The sequence below is a fragment of the Dendrobium catenatum genome, unplaced genomic scaffold, assembly GCF_001605985.2.
Source record: "Dendrobium catenatum unplaced genomic scaffold, ASM160598v2 fragScaff_scaffold_730, whole genome shotgun sequence".
NCBI classification, from domain to species: domain Eukaryota; kingdom Viridiplantae; phylum Streptophyta; class Magnoliopsida; order Asparagales; family Orchidaceae; genus Dendrobium; species Dendrobium catenatum.
Window position 1 is genome coordinate 200,739 of NW_021319192.1, and position 24,113 is coordinate 224,851.

General features: G+C 32.3%; 1 protein-coding gene across 1 annotated transcript; it reads left to right on the forward strand.

Moving 5' to 3' along the window:
- Positions 1-132: 132 nt before the first annotated feature.
- Positions 133-22,955, forward strand: LOC110095925 (GTP-binding protein At3g49725, chloroplastic). Its single transcript, XM_020821646.2, has 14 exons — positions 133-612; positions 6,097-6,161; positions 9,048-9,110; positions 9,215-9,304; positions 9,491-9,603; positions 9,866-9,934; positions 17,057-17,201; positions 20,209-20,264; positions 20,404-20,454; positions 20,526-20,580; positions 20,664-20,720; positions 21,779-21,898; positions 22,010-22,474; positions 22,581-22,955. Exons 1-13 carry the CDS (start codon positions 180-182, stop codon positions 22,472-22,474), a joined length of 1,782 nt encoding a protein of 593 aa, XP_020677305.1. The 5' UTR covers positions 133-179; the 3' UTR covers positions 22,581-22,955.
- The last annotated feature ends 1,158 nt before the right edge of the window (positions 22,956-24,113 follow it).

Here is a 24,113-nt window from a genome sequence, read left to right on the forward strand (position 1 = left end):
TCAAGTCTTTGTGTATGCGTTGTGTGTATGAGTTTATCTTAATTGATTTAAATGTCCCAAAAAAAAATAATTAAAAAAAAAGCTACGATTATTAATGCATATATGGGTTGACTGGACCGCTCGGGCTCTTAAGTAGCTGGGCACATTTGGAGTTTTGGACATCGGAGAATAACGAAAATATGCTGAGAATCTTCTCTCGGCTCCGACCACCTATCTGTTCCCTCTCCCGCTCCCTCAATCTCGTTCCCGTCTTCACCAGAAGGGGCCCGATTCGGACAAACTCGCCTTCGCCGTTTTGTGCCCCATTCTCGTCTTCTCGGAAGCGGAAGGGAATCGACGAGGAGCGGGATGTTGGAAAAGAGAAGGACGATGTTGTTCCCGGCGTCTTCGTTTTCGGGAACGATCCGCAGAGCCCGCCAAGGCTGTTCGTAGTGCAGCCGCGGCTCCGCCCTGACTCTATCCTGGATTTGAAGCTCTCGGAAGCACTCAACCTCACCAAGTCACTCGAGGAGCCGCGTGGCGGGTTTTTTCGGGAGGATCTTACCCCTAAGCAGATCCCTTCACACCTTGTTGTGCAGAACCCCATTGCCAGGTCCTCCAAGTCTCATGCGGGTTTGTCCCTTCCTGCTCCCGTTTCTGAATTAATTTTCTCACCTGATGTTTTTAGAGTGGCTATTGGCGTGCATTCATACTTTTTTGTTTGCTTCTCTCGTGAAGGATGGAAGTCATTTTAGGAGCTTTTTTTTTTTAGTATTATATAAATGTTAGTATTGCTTTGAATGAATGTCACGTACAATGCTGTGTATTTAATTCAATATTTTTTCATTAAAAGATGGCAACATGATTGAAATTATATTTCTATTATAGGATTTAAGATAGTTTGACATTTATTTATTTATATAATCGAACTTTACTGTTATTTATATAAAAGATGTCCGCAAATTTAACTACTTGTTAGTAATAAGAACATAACTTTATATCTTTGAAGTGACACAGAGTTGTGTGCTTGAAAGTAGTGACATTATATAGCTATAAAATCTTATAAAAATGCAGCTGCTCCTTTGGCTCAAATATCACCAGCGAAAGTGCCAAACCATTATGAAACCAAATTAAGCAATCAGTAGAAACATAGGCAAAGCTTTTAATGGAAAACGCCCATTTTGGGGAAGATAGAAAAGAAAGCTATAAGCGCAGAAACTTGCTTAAGAGAAATAACAAAAATATACATTTATGAATACTCTTGCGCAAAGTATCTGGGGTGTTACAACAAGATTAGGTTAACTCGTAACTGCCAATTTCATATGAGAAGAATGCCATTCTGCTTAGCTGTTAGAAGAACAACACTTCAATAAGTAGGGAGCTATCTTAGGAGTAAAAATAGCAAAATAAATAAACAAATAAACTACTGGAAGTTTCAGGTTGAATGCTCCAAATTTTTTTTTTAAGTGTTCCACATTTTTTCATCTTGTTTCCTCGTTTTATCTCTTTTATAAATGCTTAAGTTAAGAAAAAGGAGATCTAGAAATTTCAAACCAATTAGATGTACTAAGAGTGTACGTATTATAATTTTTGTTAAATATAAAAATTGTGTGGAAGATTGATAATAAAACCTTGATAAATAAGAATTTTAGGGATGACATTTTTTAATAAGGACTAGGAAAATTATTGGAACCATGAAGTTTTCTATAAATGAACTTTAGTTTTAAAGAAGACGCATAAAAGCAAAATAAAAAATTCATTTGAGTTAGAAGATATATTTGAGTTGTCTGGTTATCAAATCCATTTATGAGATTTTAAAAATTTATAGTGTCAAATGACTGGAGAACAAGTATTTTGTACTTGTATTTATGAACAAAAGATACTCTAGGATGTGGTATTTAATATTTATTGGGAAATTACACTAATAATTCATATAATGAAGTAATAGTAGACAATGTTGGAATGTAGACTTTGAAAATTATGTTGTTATTGAATAATCAAATTTCTTTTTATACCAATAAGATCCACTAATGATACAATTTTCATGATAGAGAAATTAATGATAAATATAGAGAGAAATGAAATGATCATCATAAGGTCTTTATGTTCTTGAAGACAACATATGATTGAATGTCACAAGAATTGATAAAGTGGATGAAGGAGAACATATATCCATACTCAAAGTTGGGTAACGTGATTTATACTGTTTGAGATGACATGATACTGATTATTGAGACATCAGTTGAAATGAAAAGTCAGAACAATGGAGGAAACCTTTAGAAGATTAGGTGCGTAGGATTATTATAATGAAAATTAATTACATCATATATTTATTTAATGTATATGATATTTATAATTACTAGTTAGTATTGTTAAAAGAGCAAGGATATCTTGTATGATGGTTTAAATATCTCGAATCTATCATAAAAAATATGGTTATATCAATAGACTAACAGAGGTGTCCATCCAACTCAATTTTTACGAACAACTTGTGTTTGACTTGTTTGTTTGTTAACTAACAAGCTGAATATGAACACAATATTTATGATCAATTTCTTAAAAAAACAAACACAAGCAAAGCATTGTTTGTTTGTGTTTGGCTCATTAAGATATACATAGTTAAATATCAAATATCTGTAAAAACCAATTCATCCGGACCGATCGGTCATCCTTTTATAACCGCGAACATGAGGGCGAATAAGGGCGTTCGCAAAATAAAAGGGGCGGACGGGCGGCTTCATGCGAGAGCGTGCGGTGAGTTCCATTTTTTCAATTTTAGCAAACGATTGTCTTTAAAGATAAGAATTAACAATTCCTTTTTATTCCTATCGCTAAAGAAGTGATAAATTTGGTAGAAATTTCAACGAACGAGAGAAACGACTAAGGAGAAAAAGGGAAGCAGGTTATTGAATTTCTTCCTTCATTTTTCATAAAATTTTCTTGTTTTGCTTTACCTAAAGTAAATGATGTTTTATTAAAGGAAGAGAAAGCAATTTGGAAGCAAGAAGAATAGATTTTGAGAGAGAAAGAGAAAGATTTTGGGATTTGGAAAATCCCTTTTTGTTAGTAAAATTCCTATCATAAATTTTTTATTAAATTTGTTATTAAATCACATTTCATGAAAATTTATATTATTTAATTTTAGAAATTTTAAAAAGGGAAAGAAATCAAGTTGAAGGAGTTAGGTTCTTCAAGAATTCAACAAGAAAGGAAAACTATTGTGAGTTAAATATCCTCAAAACAAGACGAAGATTGGAAAAGGAAACTAAAGTGGGTAAATGATGTTATTTCATGATTATATTTTATGCATACAGTCTTCTAAATATTTGAGTATTTGCATAAATTACAAATGCTGAAGGTATAAATATTTTATGATTATATAGTCGTCTGATTAATCTCAAAACGTCTAGACGAAATTAATTCCAATTTTCTTCGTCCCTGGACGAAACTCTCTGTTCGGTTCGTCCCGACCCTTACAGGTTCATCCAGACGAACCATACATATTTCTTCACAATTTTCTTCAGTTCGTCCCGTACTAAGGCCAGTTCGTCCGGACTAACAGCACTCAAAAAAATCAGCATCGGAGGGGTTTTACAGCAATGTACCTGTGCACGCTAAATTGAAAAGAAAATGAAAATGAAAATGATTGTACCTTTATTGATACATTTAGACGGTGCTCCTGTACTAATGAAATCGAAAAAATGAATATATGTTAAAGTGGAAAAGGAATAATTATTATAGTGTTATAAATGTTATACAAGAATGTGATATGATATGTATAAATGAATGAATAAAATGAAACGAAACAAAAAAAGAAAATGTATATTAACTGTCAAATGAATAGACATATATCAAAGATTATGTGTATTGTACTTATCCATGTTAAATTGTTTACATGTAAAAAAAAATTCCCACTGAGTTTACTTAGTAAACTCAACCCACCAAATTAATGTTTTAGGCAAATCTCGATAATTAGAAATGGCCTAAGGGAAGAGTTTGTTTATAGAAGACAACGCAATAATAAAAACATGTAAATCGACTAATGTTAATTTTAAGTTTTTTTTCGAAAGGTGAATGATTGGATTTTGGACTATGTGTATATAGTGGCTCTTCAGTTGAAATGAGAAAGTTGTATGTTGTATTGCTTATAAATTGTACTAAATTAATTCTACCATCTTTTAGTTCCCGCCTTGTTAAGTCGAGCATCATGGTCGGATCATGACAATATCTATATAAATTTTGGTCAAAATAATGCAAAAGCAAAATCATGTTGCAAGGCTGTATATGGTGTTAAGTGTTTGTTTTACTTTTGTTAAGAGGTTTGGTGTTTGATTCTTTCTTTCTTTTTCTTTTTAGTTAAAGTAATAAAAATCGTTTTTTTTTATTGATATGTTTTTTTTTTTTTTACGTTCATGAACAAGTTAATATTAAATCAAAATATCAAATACAAAGAAAGAAATATAAAACATTAGCGAACATTAATTGCATGCAAACTAGGAAAAAAAACTAATGAATCAAACTCAAACTGGGCTTCGTTCAATTGTGTAGATCTTGAGGACTTAAGAGTTAAGACTAAGTGATTAGAATGAATTAGTAAATAATGAGTATTCTTCTATAAGGGCTAGTAGCATGATTTAAAGGTAATTTTATTGAATTACATTTTGATGTCTACCTCTTAGGGATTAAAATTTTGATGATTAAGAAGTCATTGATAGGCAAGTTAAGTATTTTAAAAATAAAAGAAAAAAATGGATTTTTGTTAAAATTAGGAAGGATTCAGTTTGAAATAATTAAATTAGAAAAATGATAGGAGTCACATCAATTGAAGCTAGGGGACTACATTCTGGGAGTCATCTATTACGAGACTTTGGGTTGCCTTTTGTTTTCTTAGTTAAGGTGCTTTCGTTCCCTGGCAATTCTTTTGTTATGGGCTTACAGTTCCATGTGATCTCATTTACTACCCGATTTTTGTACCTTTCTGCTTTGGCGTTGTTGCAATTTTATGGGTATTATAGCTCTTTACCAACCTGTGACTTTACGCTCCATTGCAATATTCCGTGTACTGTAGCAAACCATGAGTAGTGGATACCTTCCATTTCTGTCTTTTGTTGTATGCAGTTTGGAGGTTTCTTAGCTCGGGATAAGGTTATTGATTTTATCTTTTGACTTTTTAACTTTAATTAAGGAATGTTTGTGAATATAATTGGGCATTGTGAGGATTTAATAGCGCTATATATGGATTTCTATTCTGATGCAACAAATTTCTGGTTGGATGGGACTCCTTATAACCTCACAAAATTTCTGGGGAAGTTATATCTTTGTACCTATGTGAAGTCTTGTTTTTCAATGTGATTATCTCTTATCTTTTTCTATTCTCTAATTTAATGATTTGTTTTGTGATGTGACTAATTATATTTAAATCTAATACAACTTCATTTTTGAGTTTTTGATTGACTGTGCAATTGTTTCAAGATCCTGAATTTCAATGCAAGGTTTCTGTTAGATGGCTTTTAAATTATTTTTGGCACGGATTTTATGTATTTCTTGTTTTCTTCTGAAAGGATGACTAGTTTTTTAAATTATGAATTGTGAATTTGACTTGTGAAGAAATCCTGGACCTTGTTATACCCCACACCAAAAACGATTCTCTTGGATAGCTATATAAATCTTCCCAAAATGATAGGTGGCCGGCATTCAATGTGATGGATTAAAAGTGGCATAAGTCATAACGGATGTTGAAATAATGAATAGATGCCGGAACTGCAAGTTCTGTTGATAATGTTTGGTAGCACTATGTGAGCATGACTTTCTAGGAGTTCATCCTTTCTCTGTTTCATTAATGAGTGTAAATTACTTATCTAACCATGAGAAATATATTGACATGCTTATTTTTTTAAGGATTAGGCTATGGATTGATTGAACTTCAATGGCTTGTGTATTCCTCTTTTGACAGATATTTTATTTGCATGACTTTTTGTACATGGTAATTCTGAGCCATTGTTTTCTCTATTCACAATTTTGTTGGATTATTGTTTCTTGTAAAAGGCCACTGTTTTGCAAGAACTTAGACCGTTGTTGATATTGGAACTGATGATTTGTTTGCAATGATTGTATCAGATACTTACTTTGGACCTGGAACTGTGGAAAATATCAAAACACATCTTAAGGCTTTGGAATCAGAGGTGCTCTATCTATTTCTTTTCTCTTTTGTTCATACATTCTTCAACAACAACAAGCCTTTATTCCACTATGTGGGGTCGGTTACATGAATTCTTTTTCTCCATTGTGTCATGTTAAGGATCAAATTCTCATCTAAATCTAATAAAAACAAGGTCATTTCTAATATTTTCTAACCAAGTATTTTAGGTCTACCTCTACATTTCTTAATATAAGTCAAATCTAATACATCAACTTTTATAACTGGGTCATCGGAAGGCCACCGCTTTATGTGACCAAACCATCTAAGACAATTCTCTCTAATCTTATCTTCCACTGGAGCTACTCTAACCTTTTCACGTATATGTTCATTTCGTATCATGTCGTCTTTAAGAGTAAAATCACTCATCCACCGAGCATCCTCATATATGTAACATACCATACCACTTAATATTGTACTTCTCTTTTAATGACCAACATTCTGCACCATAAAGCGTTGTAGTTCTCAGTACCATACCATCTTATAAAATTTTTCCTTAAGTTTGAGAGGGACTTTTCTATCACATATTAAGTCCGATGCATTCCTTCACTTCAACCATCCAACTTGGATTCTACTAATAATATCCCGATCTATTTCACCATCACTCTGAACAATAGACCCAAGATATCTAAAACATGTGCTCTTATTAACGACTTGATCGCCCAAAGTCACAATCCCCCCACTAGATCTATTATCACTAAAATTACACTATATATTCAGTTTTATATCTACTCAAACGAAAGCCTTTAGACTTTGAGGTTGACCTTCATAATTCAAGTTTACCTTCAATTCCCTCTCTATTCTAATCAATAAAAAGAATATCATCAGCAAAAAGCATACACTAGGGTACAACCTCTTACAAATGTCTAGTGAGAACATCCATGACCCAAGCAAAAAGATATGGGCTTAAGGCTGATCCTTGATGTACTCCAACTGAAATAGGAAAATACTTGGTCAAACTACCTTGTGTATGAACACAAGTAATAGCTCCTCCATGCATATCCTGAATGACTTGAATATAAGTATTATTAGCCCATTTCTTATGTAGAACTCTCCATAGCACTTCTCTTGAAATTTTATCATATGTTTTCTCTAAATCAATAAAAATTATATGTAGATCCTCCTTATTCTCTCTATACTTCTCCATCAAACCTCTCAGTAAATGTATAGCTTCCATAGTAGATGCACCTGGCATGATCCAAATTGATTTTGAGAAATATTAATGTCACGCCGCAACCTATGCTCCATAACTCTCTCTCATTCTCCACTCATCTGACATCTTTTTAATCTTCAAAATAATATTAAAAAGTTTAGTAAGCTAAGAAATTTATTCATCTCCTAAGCATTTCCATACCTCTGTTTTAATATCATCAGGTCCAACAGCTTTTCCACACTTAATTTTATTTAAAGGCTCTTTAACTTCGGTTTTACTAATACGCCGATAAAAGAAAAATTCTTTATTTTCATTTAGGTTGCTAACATCATTAAAGTCAATTTCATTTTCATAATCTTCATTAAAAAGTTTAGTCAAATATCTCATTCACCTTTGTTAAATATCCTTTTATTATAAAAGCATTTTTTTATCTTCATCCTTAATAAACTTCACTTGAACTAAATTCTTACTACTCATATATCTTTGTTTAGCTAACTTATACATATATCTTTCGTCATCATTAGTATCAATCTATTATATAAATCATTAAAAACTAAAATCTTTGCATTGCAAATTGTTTTCTTAGACTCTTTATGGGCATCTTTATATATTTCTCAATTATCAGAGTTTTTACAGCTAAATAAATTTTTATAACAAATGTTTTTATTTTTTATATTTTCTTGCACATTTTTTTTTCCACCACCAATTATTTTTACTATTTGTAGTTTTTCCCTCCAAGCACATCTTTTGCAATATTTTTAATATCACGAGTTACTTTTTACCACATAGCATTAGCTTCCTCATGCACAGATAAAATCTTAAGATCTAGTATCTTACTCACAAAAATATTTTTGTTAATATTCTTTAAATGCTTTTATCTAATCCTAGAACAACGAATTACTTTATTTTTGATATTCTGCCCCTTAGGAATGATCTTTCTTTGTTAGATTTAAACGAGAATTTGACTTTTAATAGGACACAATGGAGAAGAAGGATTCATGTAGCCGACCCCACGTAGTGGGATAAAGGCTTGATGTTGATGTTGTTGTTAATATTCTGCCTCTTCATCTTAAAGTCCAAAACTAATAAGCGATGTTGGGTACATAAACTTTCACTCAGAATAACTTTATAATATTTGCAATCTAAACGATCTATTTTTCTTATAAGAAAATAATGAATATGAGTTTTCTTATATCCATTCTTATAAGTGATTAGATGTTTATACATTCTTCAAAGATGAAAATTTTGAGAAAGAAATTTTCTACTTCATGTTCTATCTATTTATATATGAAATTTTTCTGTATCTCAGTTATTATTTTTTACTTTATTACTTTAAGAAGAAACTGAGATGTTATACCTTCATGCCATGTAATTATTTTATCTTTTGTTGGTGCTTTAGTGATATCTGCATAAAGAGGTTTACTTTATTTTAATTATTTGTTTGAGTCAACTTTTTTTAAATTGCGATAGGAAAGTGTCCATTTGGATGAAGAAACTGTATGGTTTTTTCTCTGGTTTTATCCAAATTTAGAGGAGATGCTTTTGAAAAATAGAGTAGAAACTATGGTTGAGAAAATAGTTTTTATTAATTGAGATTCCCAATTTTTTATGATTAATTAATTTATTCTTTTATTCTCTGAAGGGCGTTTAAGAAAGTTCTATCATTATGCTGGGACTAATTTATGATCTCTTACTAAAACTTTTTTTTAGCTATAACAGGATCATATAGATGCTGTTTTTGTGAATGCAACTCTTTCTGGGATCCAACAGCGCAATTTGGAGGCAAGCCAAATTAATGCTCTGATTATCTTGGTCTAGTTTCATATTTTAGACTGATGCATCATCAACGGCTAATATATTGGATTCACTCTCGAACATGTTGATAGATTTCTTGGGGAAAGCCAGTTTTGGATCGTGTTGGCCTCATTATAGAGATCTTCAATTCCCATGCGGAGACCAAAGAGGCAAAGCTGCAGGTTTTTCAATTTCTGCAAATTTAATGTTTCTTTCTTTTCCGGCATTTTATCACTTTTTTTTAGCTTGATTCTTACATCCGTCTGGATACAATCAAGGATGTCATTTTATCAGCTTCCTAGACTATTGCTCATGTGCTGAGAAATGATATTGGAATTATGGTGAAGTTTTCCTATTCTATTTTACAGTCTGAACTAGCAGCCCTCATGTACAAGAGGAGTCGTCTTGTTCGAGTGCGGGGTTCACATGGACGTCTTACTTTTGGAATAAATGGTGAAGCTGAGGTTGTCAGTGGCCGTGGGTAAGTATAGCATATGTAGGATCTATGATTATTATCTTTTGATGGTTCAGGTGGATATTTCATGTTTAACGTAAGTTAAGAAAAATGGAGCATACATATGCAAACTTTTAGTATAATGAAGTGACCGTTCTTCCTATGAAATATTGCTTTAAATGATAATTATATGCTGCATTTCCGCCGAAAGCATATGTTGGCATAATACAAGTGCATAAAGTTCTCTATTTCCAGTAGTAAATATTTTTTATATGATTGTTAACTTCAGGAGAGGAAGTGGTGGGCGTGGTTTTATTAGTGGTGCTGGAGAAACAGAGCTACAGCTCCAACGGAGGAGGTAAACTTGTATGGTATTTTTTATTTATTTTACAGATTATTGAACAGGGTAAGTTTTTCTGGAGTTATTATATATAAACCTTAATCAGTTTGACTATTATTTCAAGATAGGTTATTGACAATTTCATGTCCATAATGTTTTTTATAATGGACTTAGAAATGATTGTTTCAGTTCCTACGTTTCTTTTGCTAAAACAAATTCTTTACACCATTTGATGAGTTTGAAGCAATCAATAAAATCTAAGCATTTTTCTTAAATAGTGGGTATCTAATTTGTAAGAGCCTAAGAGGCATTCATCATCATCATCATCATTAAACTTATCCTATTTCAAGGTTGCTTTTTAATCTTCCTATATTATATATGACAAATCACCTCTCAGCGTATATGCCTTTTATTATAGAAGATCAAATCACCTCAATTTATTTTCCGACATCTCTAATAATCATTTCTTACTCAATATATCTTAACTCTATAGCACATTCATTTTAACATCTTTTATCTCTATTATAATCAACTTGTCTGCCAGTGGTTGGTTAACGCTCATATTCATAGATTATTATCAAGTTAATTGTAGTTTTATAAAAAAATTATCTTTATTTCTCTATGATATTATCTTAGTTTGTACTACTCTTGAAACTCTTCTAATTTAAAATCACAAAGCCTTAACTTTATAATTTATGCTCTCATATACACTTACATGATTTCCTTTAAATAAATTCAAAGAACTGGAAATTAGCACACCAACTTTACATTCATTAAAATTGTATGTGACACACTCTATTTTTAATTAAAGAAATTATAAGTATCTTTTTTTTTTCTTAATTTTCTTCAGTGATCGAACTTTTTGCTTCCTTCACAAGAGCTTAACTACCAAAAATCTCTAATGTGTTTATAACTTGCACCAATGTATCTCATTTTAAAATAAAATATATAAACTTTGTTCCTTTATATAACCTTCTTATGGATGAAAACTCTTTAGTCACTTTCCGCAAACATCTTAGGATTTGTTTGGAGCAGCTTTTAAATTACAATGTAAATAATTATACATTTGTCTAATGAGCCCTAATAATTATACTTAATCATAAGCATAACTTGTCAATAGCCGATTTATCCCCAATTTGCACAAGCTATTCACAACAATGAGAATGTGCCTAACAACCACTAGTCACGACTTGGTCTGGATACTCGAATTAACGAGGCACTAACAAAAAGAACGAACAATTGTAACATTCCATTCAATTAAAAAAAAAAACTGCAACATCGCTATTCAATTGAAGGCCCACTATCACAAATTTTCTATCAATCCACTCATCAAATCTTTCATATACTTAACATTATCTGTTTGCATTTGTTTGCCATCTTTTATAGATGTATTTCTCTTTTATTTCAATCATTTCTATTTTCTTGGAGACTTACCTGAAATTATTAGTTTAATGTGTTGAGTTTACAATATAAACTCAGTGGGCAACCTTTCTATATTTATAACAATTAAAGATGTGAAAAATAAAATGCATATTCTTTTTCTCATTTCATATGCAATATTAAAACTTATATAAATAGTCATATAACATTTAGTATACACATTTCGTTTTCCATTTTATTCATTCATTCCTTTATACATTTCATATCATATACCTTTTATTAAATAGAATATTTAACATTTATTTATTTTTCAAGTCAATTTGTACAGGAGCACTGTCTAAATATACCAAAGGTACAACTATTTTCATTTCCTTTTTCATTTCTATTTATCGTACATGAGTATATTACTTCCCCAGCCAATACCATACGGGGGTGAACTTTGTATTTTTCATGCATATACCTTTGCCATATTTTAATTCTTCAATTTCAGTTAGATCATAATTCAGTATTTCATTTCTATTACCTTTTATAGTAATCTATACAATATATTCCATAAAATGCTAATTCACATTCTCATAAATTTTTTTTTCTCTCCATTAATATCATTCATGTAACACATAATAATTGCAATAATTAAAGGAAACATGAAAGCAATTGAATGGAACAAAAATATTAAATTTATAAATTACCTACTTTATTTTCCTCTTTCAATATTCGTCTTGGTATCATAACCTTTAACTATTCACTATAACATCAAAATTTAAATTCCAAATTTGAATGTCTCAATTATTATTAATAACAATATTTCATTTCTTCTACTATTTATATAAAATTACCTCACAACAGTTCTCCCTTCCTTAAAAATTTCTTCCTTCCTCTATCGTCGAATCAACGTTTATATCATTTGGATTCTTCCAACATAAAAATCAAAATATATTTCTTATTATATCTTCAATGAAAGAAACGAGAAATGAAAGTTTATAAACTCAAACTAAAGCCCAAATTCTTCTTTCTCTTTTCTAGATTTTCTTTCTTTACCTTTAACTGAACATTCTTCTTGCTTAGATTAGAAATTATATGATAATTTGCACGAAAAAAAAAAATCAATGAACATGCCTTCCTCACTCTTCTTCTTCCTCTTCATACTTCTCTTCTTCCTTTTCCAAAAACTTCCTCCGTTTCCTTCAATTTCTTCCTTTCCACATTCAATCTCTTCCTTTGCCTTCAATTAAATTTCCCTAACTATTTAGATGAAGAATTAGGAAAGGATGTATACAAAAAATTGGGAAAATGCAACAAACTTTTGCTAATTTCCTCTCAGCCGCCTCCAAGACAATTCTTCCTATTTTCGCTTCTTTAGCGATAAGGAAAGAAGAGGAGGGTCCCGCACTCAATCCTTCGCTCAGAATTGCGAATCGAGCCATCCAAACTCGCACGCGACCGCAATCGGTCCGCTCCAGGCGTTGTTCTACCTCTGTATGTCGCGGGATATTATTAGAAATTGGCCGGCCAGTTCAATTGAACCAGCCAGGGTAAACCGGTTCTTACAATACGCAAGCACAAGCATGCATGTATGTGTTATATATATATATATTTATATTATACACATTTTCTTGCGAAAGTTTTATCAATAATAGAACTTAACTTGGAATTGCATTACACAATCATAACAAAAGGATATAGCATTTGGAGATCAACTTCATGAACAATAAAATGATCATAGGAGTTAAGAAAACTCTTAGGGAAATCTAGTATTGGATGTATCTTACAAATTAGAAATGTGCTTACCACATGATTGGATCAGAACAAATCTTGGCATAGCTTTTGAATAAACAGGTATAGTCCAAATGCGAAGAAAGAAATGATGCTCTTAATTAGAAATGTACTTACCACATTAATAGATTAGGTTAATTGACTTGTTTTCTTGAACATTTATTCATCATTCTTAATTTCTATTAAGCCAAACATAATGGCACATATAAGGCATACAAACTTAATTTTTTTGAATCTCATTATACAACATTATCATTCATTGTTCTTACCATAGTTTCTTATCATTAGAACATAGACTGAAATTTAAAATTTTAAACTACAATTTAAATGCACGTGTAGGCTAGATTGTATACTACCATGGCTATCTTTTTAATTAGTTTTCTTACTTTCAATTTGAATTCTTATATTATTACCCATAGATCCGTGATGAATTTATGGAGTAATACATCATTGGATCTATGATGAATTTATGAAGCAAAACATTATTTCCCACAAGTTTTCTTAGTTTCCTTCATTCATCAAATATTTTTTCATCCTATAAATATATAGGGTACATCATCATACATTATATTTACTAAGGAAAGATTTAGAATTAAGTTTAGGATTTAAGACTTAAACACATCAAAAGGAAGATATTTTGGGAAGAAAAAGATGACGATGAGACCAAGCCTTAATGTCCCTCCTCACCTCATCCAAACCTTAGTCATTGTGTCACACCCCACACCGCCCCAAGTCGACCCTCTTTAACTCGGTGATGTAGGCTGCAACAGAGGCTATAAGAAAATATTTACTCTTCTATTACACTTTGAAACAGTTTGTGATCATCTAAGTGAAGTATTATAAAAGATATCATACCCTGAAACATCAAGTAAAGATAGAAGTAATCCAAAATTTTATCTCCAAAAATTTTCTATGTACAAAACAGATACAGAAGAGGACAACATTTTCTATTAATGGCCACTGGCCTCTATCCAGTCCTTTCTTATAAAGACAAAAGTACACTTAAAACACAACTAAAACTATTACTAATCTAACTCAACCTTGTCTTTCTCCTTTCTTATAAAAGAGCCAGAATAATAATCTGGTGAGTTACGATACCCAATAAGATATGCAATCATATTACAATAATCAATATAAGGACTAATAACATTAGCGTGGACAAATATTCAATGTGTGCTCAAAGAATGTAAGTAACTCGAGGCTATAACAACAATAAATGAGAAATGTACAACTAGGTAGTAATAACTATAATAAAGAATTTGCATGGCATGTAATATGTAAACTGCAATATGATAGTACTAGGCTCACCTAAATCTCTCATTCTACTTCATGTTATATAATTACTGATAACATCATTGTGCGCCCAATCTGATTGTGCTGGATATATAAACCATACCATCATCATTGTAAATTTCATTCATTTCTTAACTTCCCCTTGTCAACTTCAAGAGGTGTCATTGTTAGACAAGAGGTGTCATGTTAGAATGTCTAAATCTGTTACTTGTAGGCTCCTGAGGTTGTACTGCCTCTATAGGCTCTATAGCCCGTAGGCTTTTTAATCCTTGGGCCTCATAATGATATTAAAGCTCACAAGCTTTCCCATATTTAGCCTTCACTAGGTCGCACTCACCATTGGGGTCGCACTGCCCCCACGAACCTACCACCTAACCTAACATTTACTCGGGCTTTTTTTATCATTGTTTTATTTATTTTTTCTTTATTTCCTATGTATGTTACATGTTTTTTGACTAGGCATAAGTATAGCAATTCAAATAAATCCACATGATTGTGTGGTATATCAGTGTATAAGAGGGTTTAACTGCATATTTTACATGTTTAATTTAACACAATGGCAAAACAAATAACATCAAACATTTACACATCTCCTAATTAATGGCAATAACTATGTACAACAATTCAGACCAGTTTCACAAGTGAAATATAAAAGTGAATTTCATGTTACTATTTTAGTTAATGCACATATATATTCATATAAAAATGTTCGCTTACATACCATATTTAACACAATTATTAGATATCTTACCTTTTGGACTCGCAAACTAACCAATTAGGACCCCTTGTGTCCTCCGATGCATGTAGGACACCTAATAAGTTGAAGTCATTATTAACAATTCACACTAACTACTATTCAACTCATACTGGTAATTTGGTTCACAACATATCGTCATGTTTTCACGTCACATACACAACTATATATATATATATATATATATCAACATCCCCTGAATTATGAATATCCTCATCCATAACATAACACTTCTAAATTACAAATGTTAAATATAATCAATAGCATTTTCTTTTCCTAAGGGCATACTTACCTCCCCTTCTCTTTCTCTCCTCCTTCCCTGAGTTTTTTCTTCTTTTCTCTTCCCTTTTATTTAATTTCCTTACTAAACTCACCATTAGTCAACCCCCTTAACACTTCAGCATCGCAGACTTACGCCTCCACTACGTACCCGACCCCGCTCAAATACTCCCATGGCTACTTGCTCCATCTCCCAACCCCGATTCCACCACTGTAGCGTGAAGAGTCCAAAATACCCTCAATTAGCTATAGGGATATTAATTTATCCTAAGCAAATATTTAAATTACCTAACTAATTCTGCTATCCGCTTGTGAATGTCGCCCAAAGTGCTTACAGCCAGCGAAACTTTTGCCCAGCTACAGTAATTCTTATATTGGAACAGTAATGTATAGTTTAACTTTAAGAATTTATTTAATTGAGATTTAATTCAATAACTTCCACCTCATTGTAAATTAGCATACACTTCTATACAACAATTTACTCCATTCGACAAGTAGAACTCAATGACATGCTTATTAATGATTTTAGAAAAAGTTGAGATTTTGGAGTATATTAAAATTAAACCAAAAGTGGCACATGCCTGACCAACTTCGGGTTTTACACATTGAGTTTCCTCAACTTGATTGCTTCACAAGACTCGATCACAACTAAATTGCTCTTTGTTGCTTGCCCTCATTGTTGACAGCTAGAATCCTGTCAAAGCTTCCCTCAAACTCTCTCTCATATTTGCTCTTTGTCTCTTGATTAGCTACCTCTTTCGTTCGACTACATTGATTCACTTTCTTGTTCATCCCCTAGCCAAATAGCACTCATGCTCCCTATATCTATATATATATGCATTATGATGTGACACATTGCAATTGCTTTTAAGATTCTATTAAAAACTATTAAAACTAAATGCATTTGGATCAAATAGGTAATGAAGCTTTATTATCTTTGTTAAGAGTGATTAATTAGTCTGTAATCATCTTAGTGATTTTAGGATCACTGTCGCCTACAAGGGCACACAAAAAGGGAAGAGGCTTATGTAATTGAACCTTATGGTGCCTTTGGTCTTAATTAGGTTCTAGTTATGAGATATAAACTTTTTGTTTTAGCTATGCTGGAATGGTAAATTACTAAATTTATTGGTTGTGTAGGCACTGCAGTTTTAAATGTTTTAGTGAAATTAATTCTTAATCAAGGATAAATGATACATATTTCTTGAAGCTTTAAGTTATGGTCGAGCATTCATCTGTAAAATATTTTTATATGTTTCAATTTTTCTTTGTTATTCTCATGCCCTTATTATGCTTTTTATTGTGATTTATATTGATCTACACCTTTATGTCCTAATTAGGATTCTAGCTTCAAGGCTAAAAATTATTGAGAAAAACTGAACTAAAATAGTAAATTTGATGACTGTGTAAGTGGTATAATTTTAAATGGGATCATGTAATTGGTAATTCAGTAGGGATATATGCTACACCATTGCTTCGAGCCTTTAATTTTTTTTAGTATGTATTTGGGAAATATTTCTCAAGTTTATTTTTATTTTTTGACATTCTTGTGCCCTTGTTATTTTTTCTAGCATGTGAATTCTTTGATTTTATGCCTTTCATGCTTTCTTTTATGTGAATTTAGTTCTAATAGTTAATGTATCTACTTCTGTGATTTTTAGAATTCAAGAAAGAAGAAACCATCTATTAGTTCAAATTGATGAGGTAAGGAGGACTAGGGCTTTACAGCGTTCTGCTCGAAGAAGGCATGGTGGTTCAAATGGTCACGGTCTAGCAACTGTTGCTGTTGTTGGCTATACAAATGCAGTATGAGTTACTCCTACAAAATTCTATTATTTTAAATATATACTCGATATCTAATGTAATTCATCTTTTTCACACTTTTTGTACTCTTTTTTCTTCAAATTTGGTGATAGCAATCAGTGTGCATAGTGGGTGTTCAGGCTTGGCAGAAATGCCTGACCTAGTCCAAAAGTATCATCCGTTGAATCTATGGTTTTTGAAATAACATACTAATTTTTTAGTATATATGCCCGATTGTCCTTTTCATTTCTCTTTTTTCCAAATCAATACACAAAAAATGCGTTGTTCATGTGAGATGTATTTAGGTGTCTAAAATGGTCGCTTAGACTCATAAGCATGATATGGTCCATAGCGGCCGGAGGCATGACATGGTGCGTAGTGGCTCAAGGACTTCAATGCACGGCCTATTTGGTCGATTGACATGGCAAGTTTTTGATGAGCTTCAGTTTAATTTGATATTGGTGCCATTGGCTTATTCTTGCATGGATGGGTGGATTGGTGTAAGCTTGAGCACTTAACTCATAATTTTGAATTCCCTGTGTGAGCATTCTTTTTTAATGCCATATTAGGAGGGACTATTTCTATTGTTGGTGATATTATTGACTTTACACATTTATTGGGACAGAATGTTAATTTTGTGGGCATTCATCTCTCTGTCATTAGATTCAATTTCAATATCTCTGGATATATCGTATAAATTTTGACAATAGCTGATGTAGATAAAGAGGGGGTCAACACAAGTCCAAAATAAATCAAATTTTGGCTTCCCTTGAGTCTAGTGTTTTCATCATATTTGAGCCAAACTTTTAGTTCATTTATGAGCTGACTTTAGTTCATTTATTGAACTAAGGGTTAGCTCATTATGAGCTAACATTTTAGTTCATTTATTATCTTTTAATTAAATGTTTTTAGGCTTTTTATGTTATAGTCTTTTGGGTTTCCAATGGGACTTTTGGAATCCCAAGTGTGGTGTTTAGTATTCTTATGTATGACCCCTTGGTTTCCACCAAGGTTTTAAGATTTTTATGTTTGCCTCTTGGGATCTCACGGCTGGACTCCTTCTCCCGTGGCTGTGGCTCTTTGGTCCGTGCGGTTCCTTCGTTTCCCGTGGTCGTGGCTCTTTGGTCCGTGCGGTTCCATCGTCTCCTGTGGCTGTCTCCTTGGTTCCTGGTTTGGGTGTTAAACCGTGAGCTTGAGGGGGAGATTTCCCATGCTTTAATGCTTAGAAATATGTGTAGAATTAATGTATGTGTCCTTTTGTATTCACTTTCATACCTATTATGGGGGTTATGTATTGTTTAAAGAAGTGAATGATATTTGATTTTTGGAAAAAAATCTGTTAACCTGCGGGTTGCTTGGAAATCCTGCGGGCTCTTTCCACCCTTCTTTCTCATCCCCTCCGGAAATCTTGCGGGCTCTTTCCAACCTTTCTTCTCGGGCTTCTAATCTCTTTCGTCTCTCCGCAAGTGCCACTCCACCTGTATCCTTCTTCTCTAAGTGAAGCAACTTTAGGGTGTCGTCATTTTGTTTGTAAGAGTCATTTGTATTGTTGTAAGTTTTCTTTTGTTTAGTTTAAATTGAAATGTAAGAGTTTGTTCGTCCCTCTTCCTCATCTTTAGTCATTTTCGTCCGTAGAAGTCCGCCGTGTCTTTTGTGATCAAGAGATATAGGCTCCCCTGTATCTTTTGCCCGCATCAATAGCATTATGAGAATTATGGCCAACATCCACTCATTAGGCATCATCATTCCATCACACCTTTGAGAAATAGCAAGAACTTTGCATGAAGCAATACATAGTTTAAGCATGCAACGCTATATATGCTATCTCCATCACATGACCAGACAATGCCACAATGTCCTTTGAAGGATTTCGAAGAACTAATTGAGAATATTTTCAAGATGCTCTTATTTTTGTACCCTGGATTAATGATTATGATGATCAACCAACTGCTGAGTTTGATTTTGATCTGGAATAAGATTCTATGTTGGAGATTAATGATGCATTGCCTTCCATCATTATACTTGCACCCTAATCTTTACAAATGGAGATACAGGTAGTTCCATAGCTTCCTATTCATTGCACGCTTTATTACTGAATGGCTGTCTTTCTGCTATTTTTGCTACCAAATTGTCACATAAGTGCTTATACATTATGGCATAATGTTTGGAGATATCCAGACCTTTCATCCTCCATTAAGATGGCCATATATGATGCTATATATTATAGTTTGTTTTCTTACTCTTGCAGGTCGTCTTCTTACTGCTGAGACCATTACGACCATACTGTCATGAGATACTTCTCATGTTATTGTTTTGGTTGACATGCAACTTCAAAATATCCATATTCTTTGTAGTATGTTTAGTCTTTGAAAGCCCCATTGATTCTGCATAATGATTATTGACCATTTCCATGACTGTCAGCTATAATGCCTACATACTCTTGGGTGTACTTAGAGTTGTGCATGAGTTGGTTTCGTCTACACCAATAACGCCGCCTTCCAAACACTTTGTAGAAGAATATGTTTGAGCTCTAGGGAGGATGGATAGATAATAGATGGATAAACCAATGGTAGTCGACCGGTAGCACACATGGCGGCTGGCGCAACACAAATCTCGGGATCTAGCTTTTAGGTGATTGTAATTGGAATACCTTAAATTGATAAAATTCAATGATGGCCAAGATACGGTTCATAATTTGATTGAAGGGACATAAAAAGTTTTTGATCAGCAATTGTTGATGATTTACTAGATTGAAATAAGGCCATCCTTCCAATTTTTTATCACGTTCAACCTGTTTAGGTCATTTTACATTCAACGGCGTGACTGGATCCTACTTATGTTTCAGAGACTATATGTATTCTTGTCTTCTTTTGTTTTTTCTTTCATGCAAAATTTTGGTTACATGAGTTTCGTTTATTTGGATTGCATCTGATCGTGTAGTCGTCAGTTCTGGGATTGTGTGCTTATCAATTCTGGGGTATTATTTCTAATTTTAACTATCTGACTGCAGGGAAAATCTACATTGGTTAGCGCTCTTTCGAACAGCGATCTGTACAGGGATGATAGGTATATCTTTCCTTTAGTAAAATTTCAATTGTATCTATTATAGTTAACAGTCCATTCATGACCGCTTTACTTCTTATATGCTCTATTGAATTGGACCACTTCCACCTATACCTCAAGTAATATGTTTGTTTCCATGCAGATTGTTCGCAACTGTGGATCCTCGTTTAAGAAGTGTGATTCTTCCATCAGGGTACTATAAAAATGATTTTGCAGAGTTTTATCTCTAAAAATAATGAATCTTTTTCTGATGGATATTGACAGGATAAAAACTCTTCTCAGTGATACTGTTGGTTTTATTTCAGATTTGCCTGTTCAGGTATCTTCATAAAGTTTTTAATTTACCATTATCCTTGTGACAAGAATTTTCTCCATTGCTTATGAGGAAAATAATTTATTCAGTTGGTAGAAGCTTTTCATGCTACCCTTGAAGAAGTGGTGGAAGCAGACCTTCTATTGGTATGACTAATTGCTCCCTACTCTCCAGTAAGAGTTGTTCCTTTCCAAATTTTGTATGAATTTTTTATTTGAAATCAGATGTCATTGTCTAGATGCGAATTTTTTTGGCATTTTTATATATGTTTTCCTTCATCACTTCCACTGTTTGAGATGGCTATTTTTGTTGATGCCAAATAGGTCATTGTACGTACATATGTTCAAACATTCATTTGATCATCTTCATTTTTTTCGACTGAGTTATGCAATCACCATATAAGGGTTCCTCATATTTGTACAAACTAGTCATTTTCTTTTTTGAATAGGAGGGTTTTATACATATGAAAACTTCATATTGTAAAATGTCATATCTCAAATATCCACTTTCAAGTATTTTAATATTTTATAAGTTAAAGTTGGTTAGGAAATGGTTGCTTCTAGTTCCATGCAATTAAGTGTTAGGCTTTTGCTTATATATATATATATATATAAGAAGTTGTCCAATGAGAGCCAAATCTCCATATGTTTGGTTTTTTTTTTTGGTTTAAATTCTTAGCTTTATTATGGAAAATGTACATCATTTGTTGTGTCATACTCTAGCAATATTTATTTGATTTGAAAAATTACACCTTATTGTATTATTAGGATTTAAATTTAAATAATGTTCTTCATTATCAAAGCTTAAACTTTTAGGTTGGTGGGTTACTTAATGCTTACATTACTAGTGTTACAGGTCTTGAATTAAAGTACGTGTTTTTTACTTTGCAATTTGTTGGTTGGATGGGGAACCATCTTGATTGTAACAATTAAGTTGATTTTAGACCGTTTGCAATGCTATTGCAATTACTGTTAATTTCTGTGTGTCTATTTCATTATGCATGCTAAAAACTGAAAGAAAAATATTTAGTCTGTGGCAATAATAACAAAATGAATGGTTGATTAGGAGGCAACCGTGCAAGCAAGCAAGATAGACCCTTATATGTTTGGCAATTAACTTTTTTTTCTTTCTTGTGAAAACTAGAATTGAAATCCATTTACCATGTTATGAAAACCAAAAATACTATATTTGGTAATTGATGCAGCATGTGCTAGATTCCAGTGCTCCCAATGTTCTTGAGCAACGTTCAAGTGTGCTGGAAGTATTGCAGAAAATTGGCGTATCAGAAGAAAAGATTCAAAACATGGTTGAAGTTTGGAATAAAGTATGCACCTTTCTGCCTCTTTTCTATGACTATGACATAAATGAAGTTAGTCACATTATTTTCATTCGTCGGTGTTGAGCATCATATATTTTTGTATTTGCGTATGCCCAGATTGATCTTCTTATAACTCGAGATGAAGCCCTAGTTGAAGGTGAAGAAGAAAGGATTACGAACCGATTAGAAGGTCTGAAGGAAGCAAAACTAAAAGAAGAAGATGGGATTTTGTCAAATTTTCAGGAGAGCATTCGATCTAAGCAAATGGCTGTTGTGGATTTAACTGAAAGGGATTTATCGTCCGACTTATTACAGAATGAGGGTCTAGACTTGGACGACAACCAAAGAACTCATTACTCTGATGTTCAAAGGCTTGCAATGTTTAATGCACATTGTGAGCAGGAAGTTGCCAACCGCATAGAAACTTCTGCTATTACAGGAATTGGCTTGAAGGAACTCTTATCTCTTATCAGTGAGAAACTAAGTGCACAAACGTTAGTTGAGAAAAAGAGCTATGAGCCTTTTAACAGGAAATGGAGGCCTTCTCATAACTTGGAATTTGATAGAGCAGCTGAGCAGTAGGTACGTGGCACAAATTGATTGTTTAGCTTTGCTTTTGTTGGAATCATTCTTGGTTCTCATTCTTCAAATAAGAATAATAAAAAAAGTTCATTACTTTTTTTCTTAGGTTGCATTGTGCAAAAGCTGTTCCTTTTAGCTTTCTTTGCATGTATCAAGGATAAATGTTTTCTGGATAATCTTATGGCTCGCCAAAAGCTACAACACTACTACTTCAATGACAAGGAGCTGAACAAAGGATAAAAAGATGTTGAAAAAAAAAATTTCCTGGATTGATTTTATGTTCTTGTAATTGCAGTATGAAAGTGGTTAAAAAAATAAGAAAACAAATAGAAATTTATTTTAAGCCATTTCTACCTTCTGCTTATATGTCAAATTTGTAAATTTTATTTGTACATTCTAAGAACACTTGATGAAACTGTGTAGTGTGTATCATTTTTAGAATTATTAAAAAAAAAAAACCATATAGTTTAGTGGGTGTGCATGTAAAAATTTCATGTTTCTTCGTGATGTTTACAGCTGAATTCTATTAAATTTTATATGGAGTACATGTTATTATTTGTAAAACGCCAGTCTCTGATGATATATTACCATTAAAAGGTCATCACAAAGATTTTTTTTACTTGATCCAAATAAGATATCATCAACATAAATTTGAATAATAAGAATATCATCTCCTACTCTTTTTATGAATAAAATAATGTTTACACTTCCTTTGACAAAATATTTTTCCAGTAGAAAAATGCTTAACATTTTATACCATGCTCTAGGTGTATGTTTTAGTCCATTCAGTGTTTTCTTCACTTTAAACACATGATTAAGAAATTTTGAGTTTTCAAAACTTGGAGGTTGCTCAACATAAACATCCTCTTTTATCATCCTATTAAAAAAATCACTTTTAACATCCATTTGAAATAATTTAAAACTTTTAAAATAGGCAAAAACTAAAAGCACCCTTATTGCTTTAAGTCTGACTATAGAGGCAAAAGTATTCTCAAAATTAATTCCTTCTATTTGATTGTATCCATTAGCTACCAATCTTGTCTTATTTTTAACCATTACTCCTGAATCATTCATTTCATTTTTAAAAACTCACTTTGTTGCAACAAAACTTTGATCTTTAGGTCTTTTTTATCTACCTCCAAATATCATTTTTAAAAAATTGATTCAATTCTTCTTGCATAGCTAAAATTCAAAATTCATCATAAAGTACTTGATTTATATTTATGAATTCCGTCATTGAAATAAATGCTGAGTGGTTGATATATTACCCTTCAAATCATCTTTTCATGAGACAATGACCTTCGAATATTTGAATTTCAAATTTTCTATTGTAGATACGTCTGCTACGTCATGTGGCACAAATTGGTGCGTGTTCCGAATTTGATATAATTTTGTTACTGTTTTCTAAAACGGTTTTTTAGTATACAAATTTTTTTGAATTAGAAATTTTTGTACTAAAATTTTACTTTAGAAAATAGTTATAAAGCTGCCTCAAATGAAACCTTAATTTTAGGTGGGCCTATTTTAATGTAGTGTTTGAGTGATAAGACCTTAAAATATTTTTGTTATTCAAACTTGATGGCAGTCAGCTAATCTTGGTCTATTGGTTGGGACTTGTGAGCATTGGTTATGAACCAAT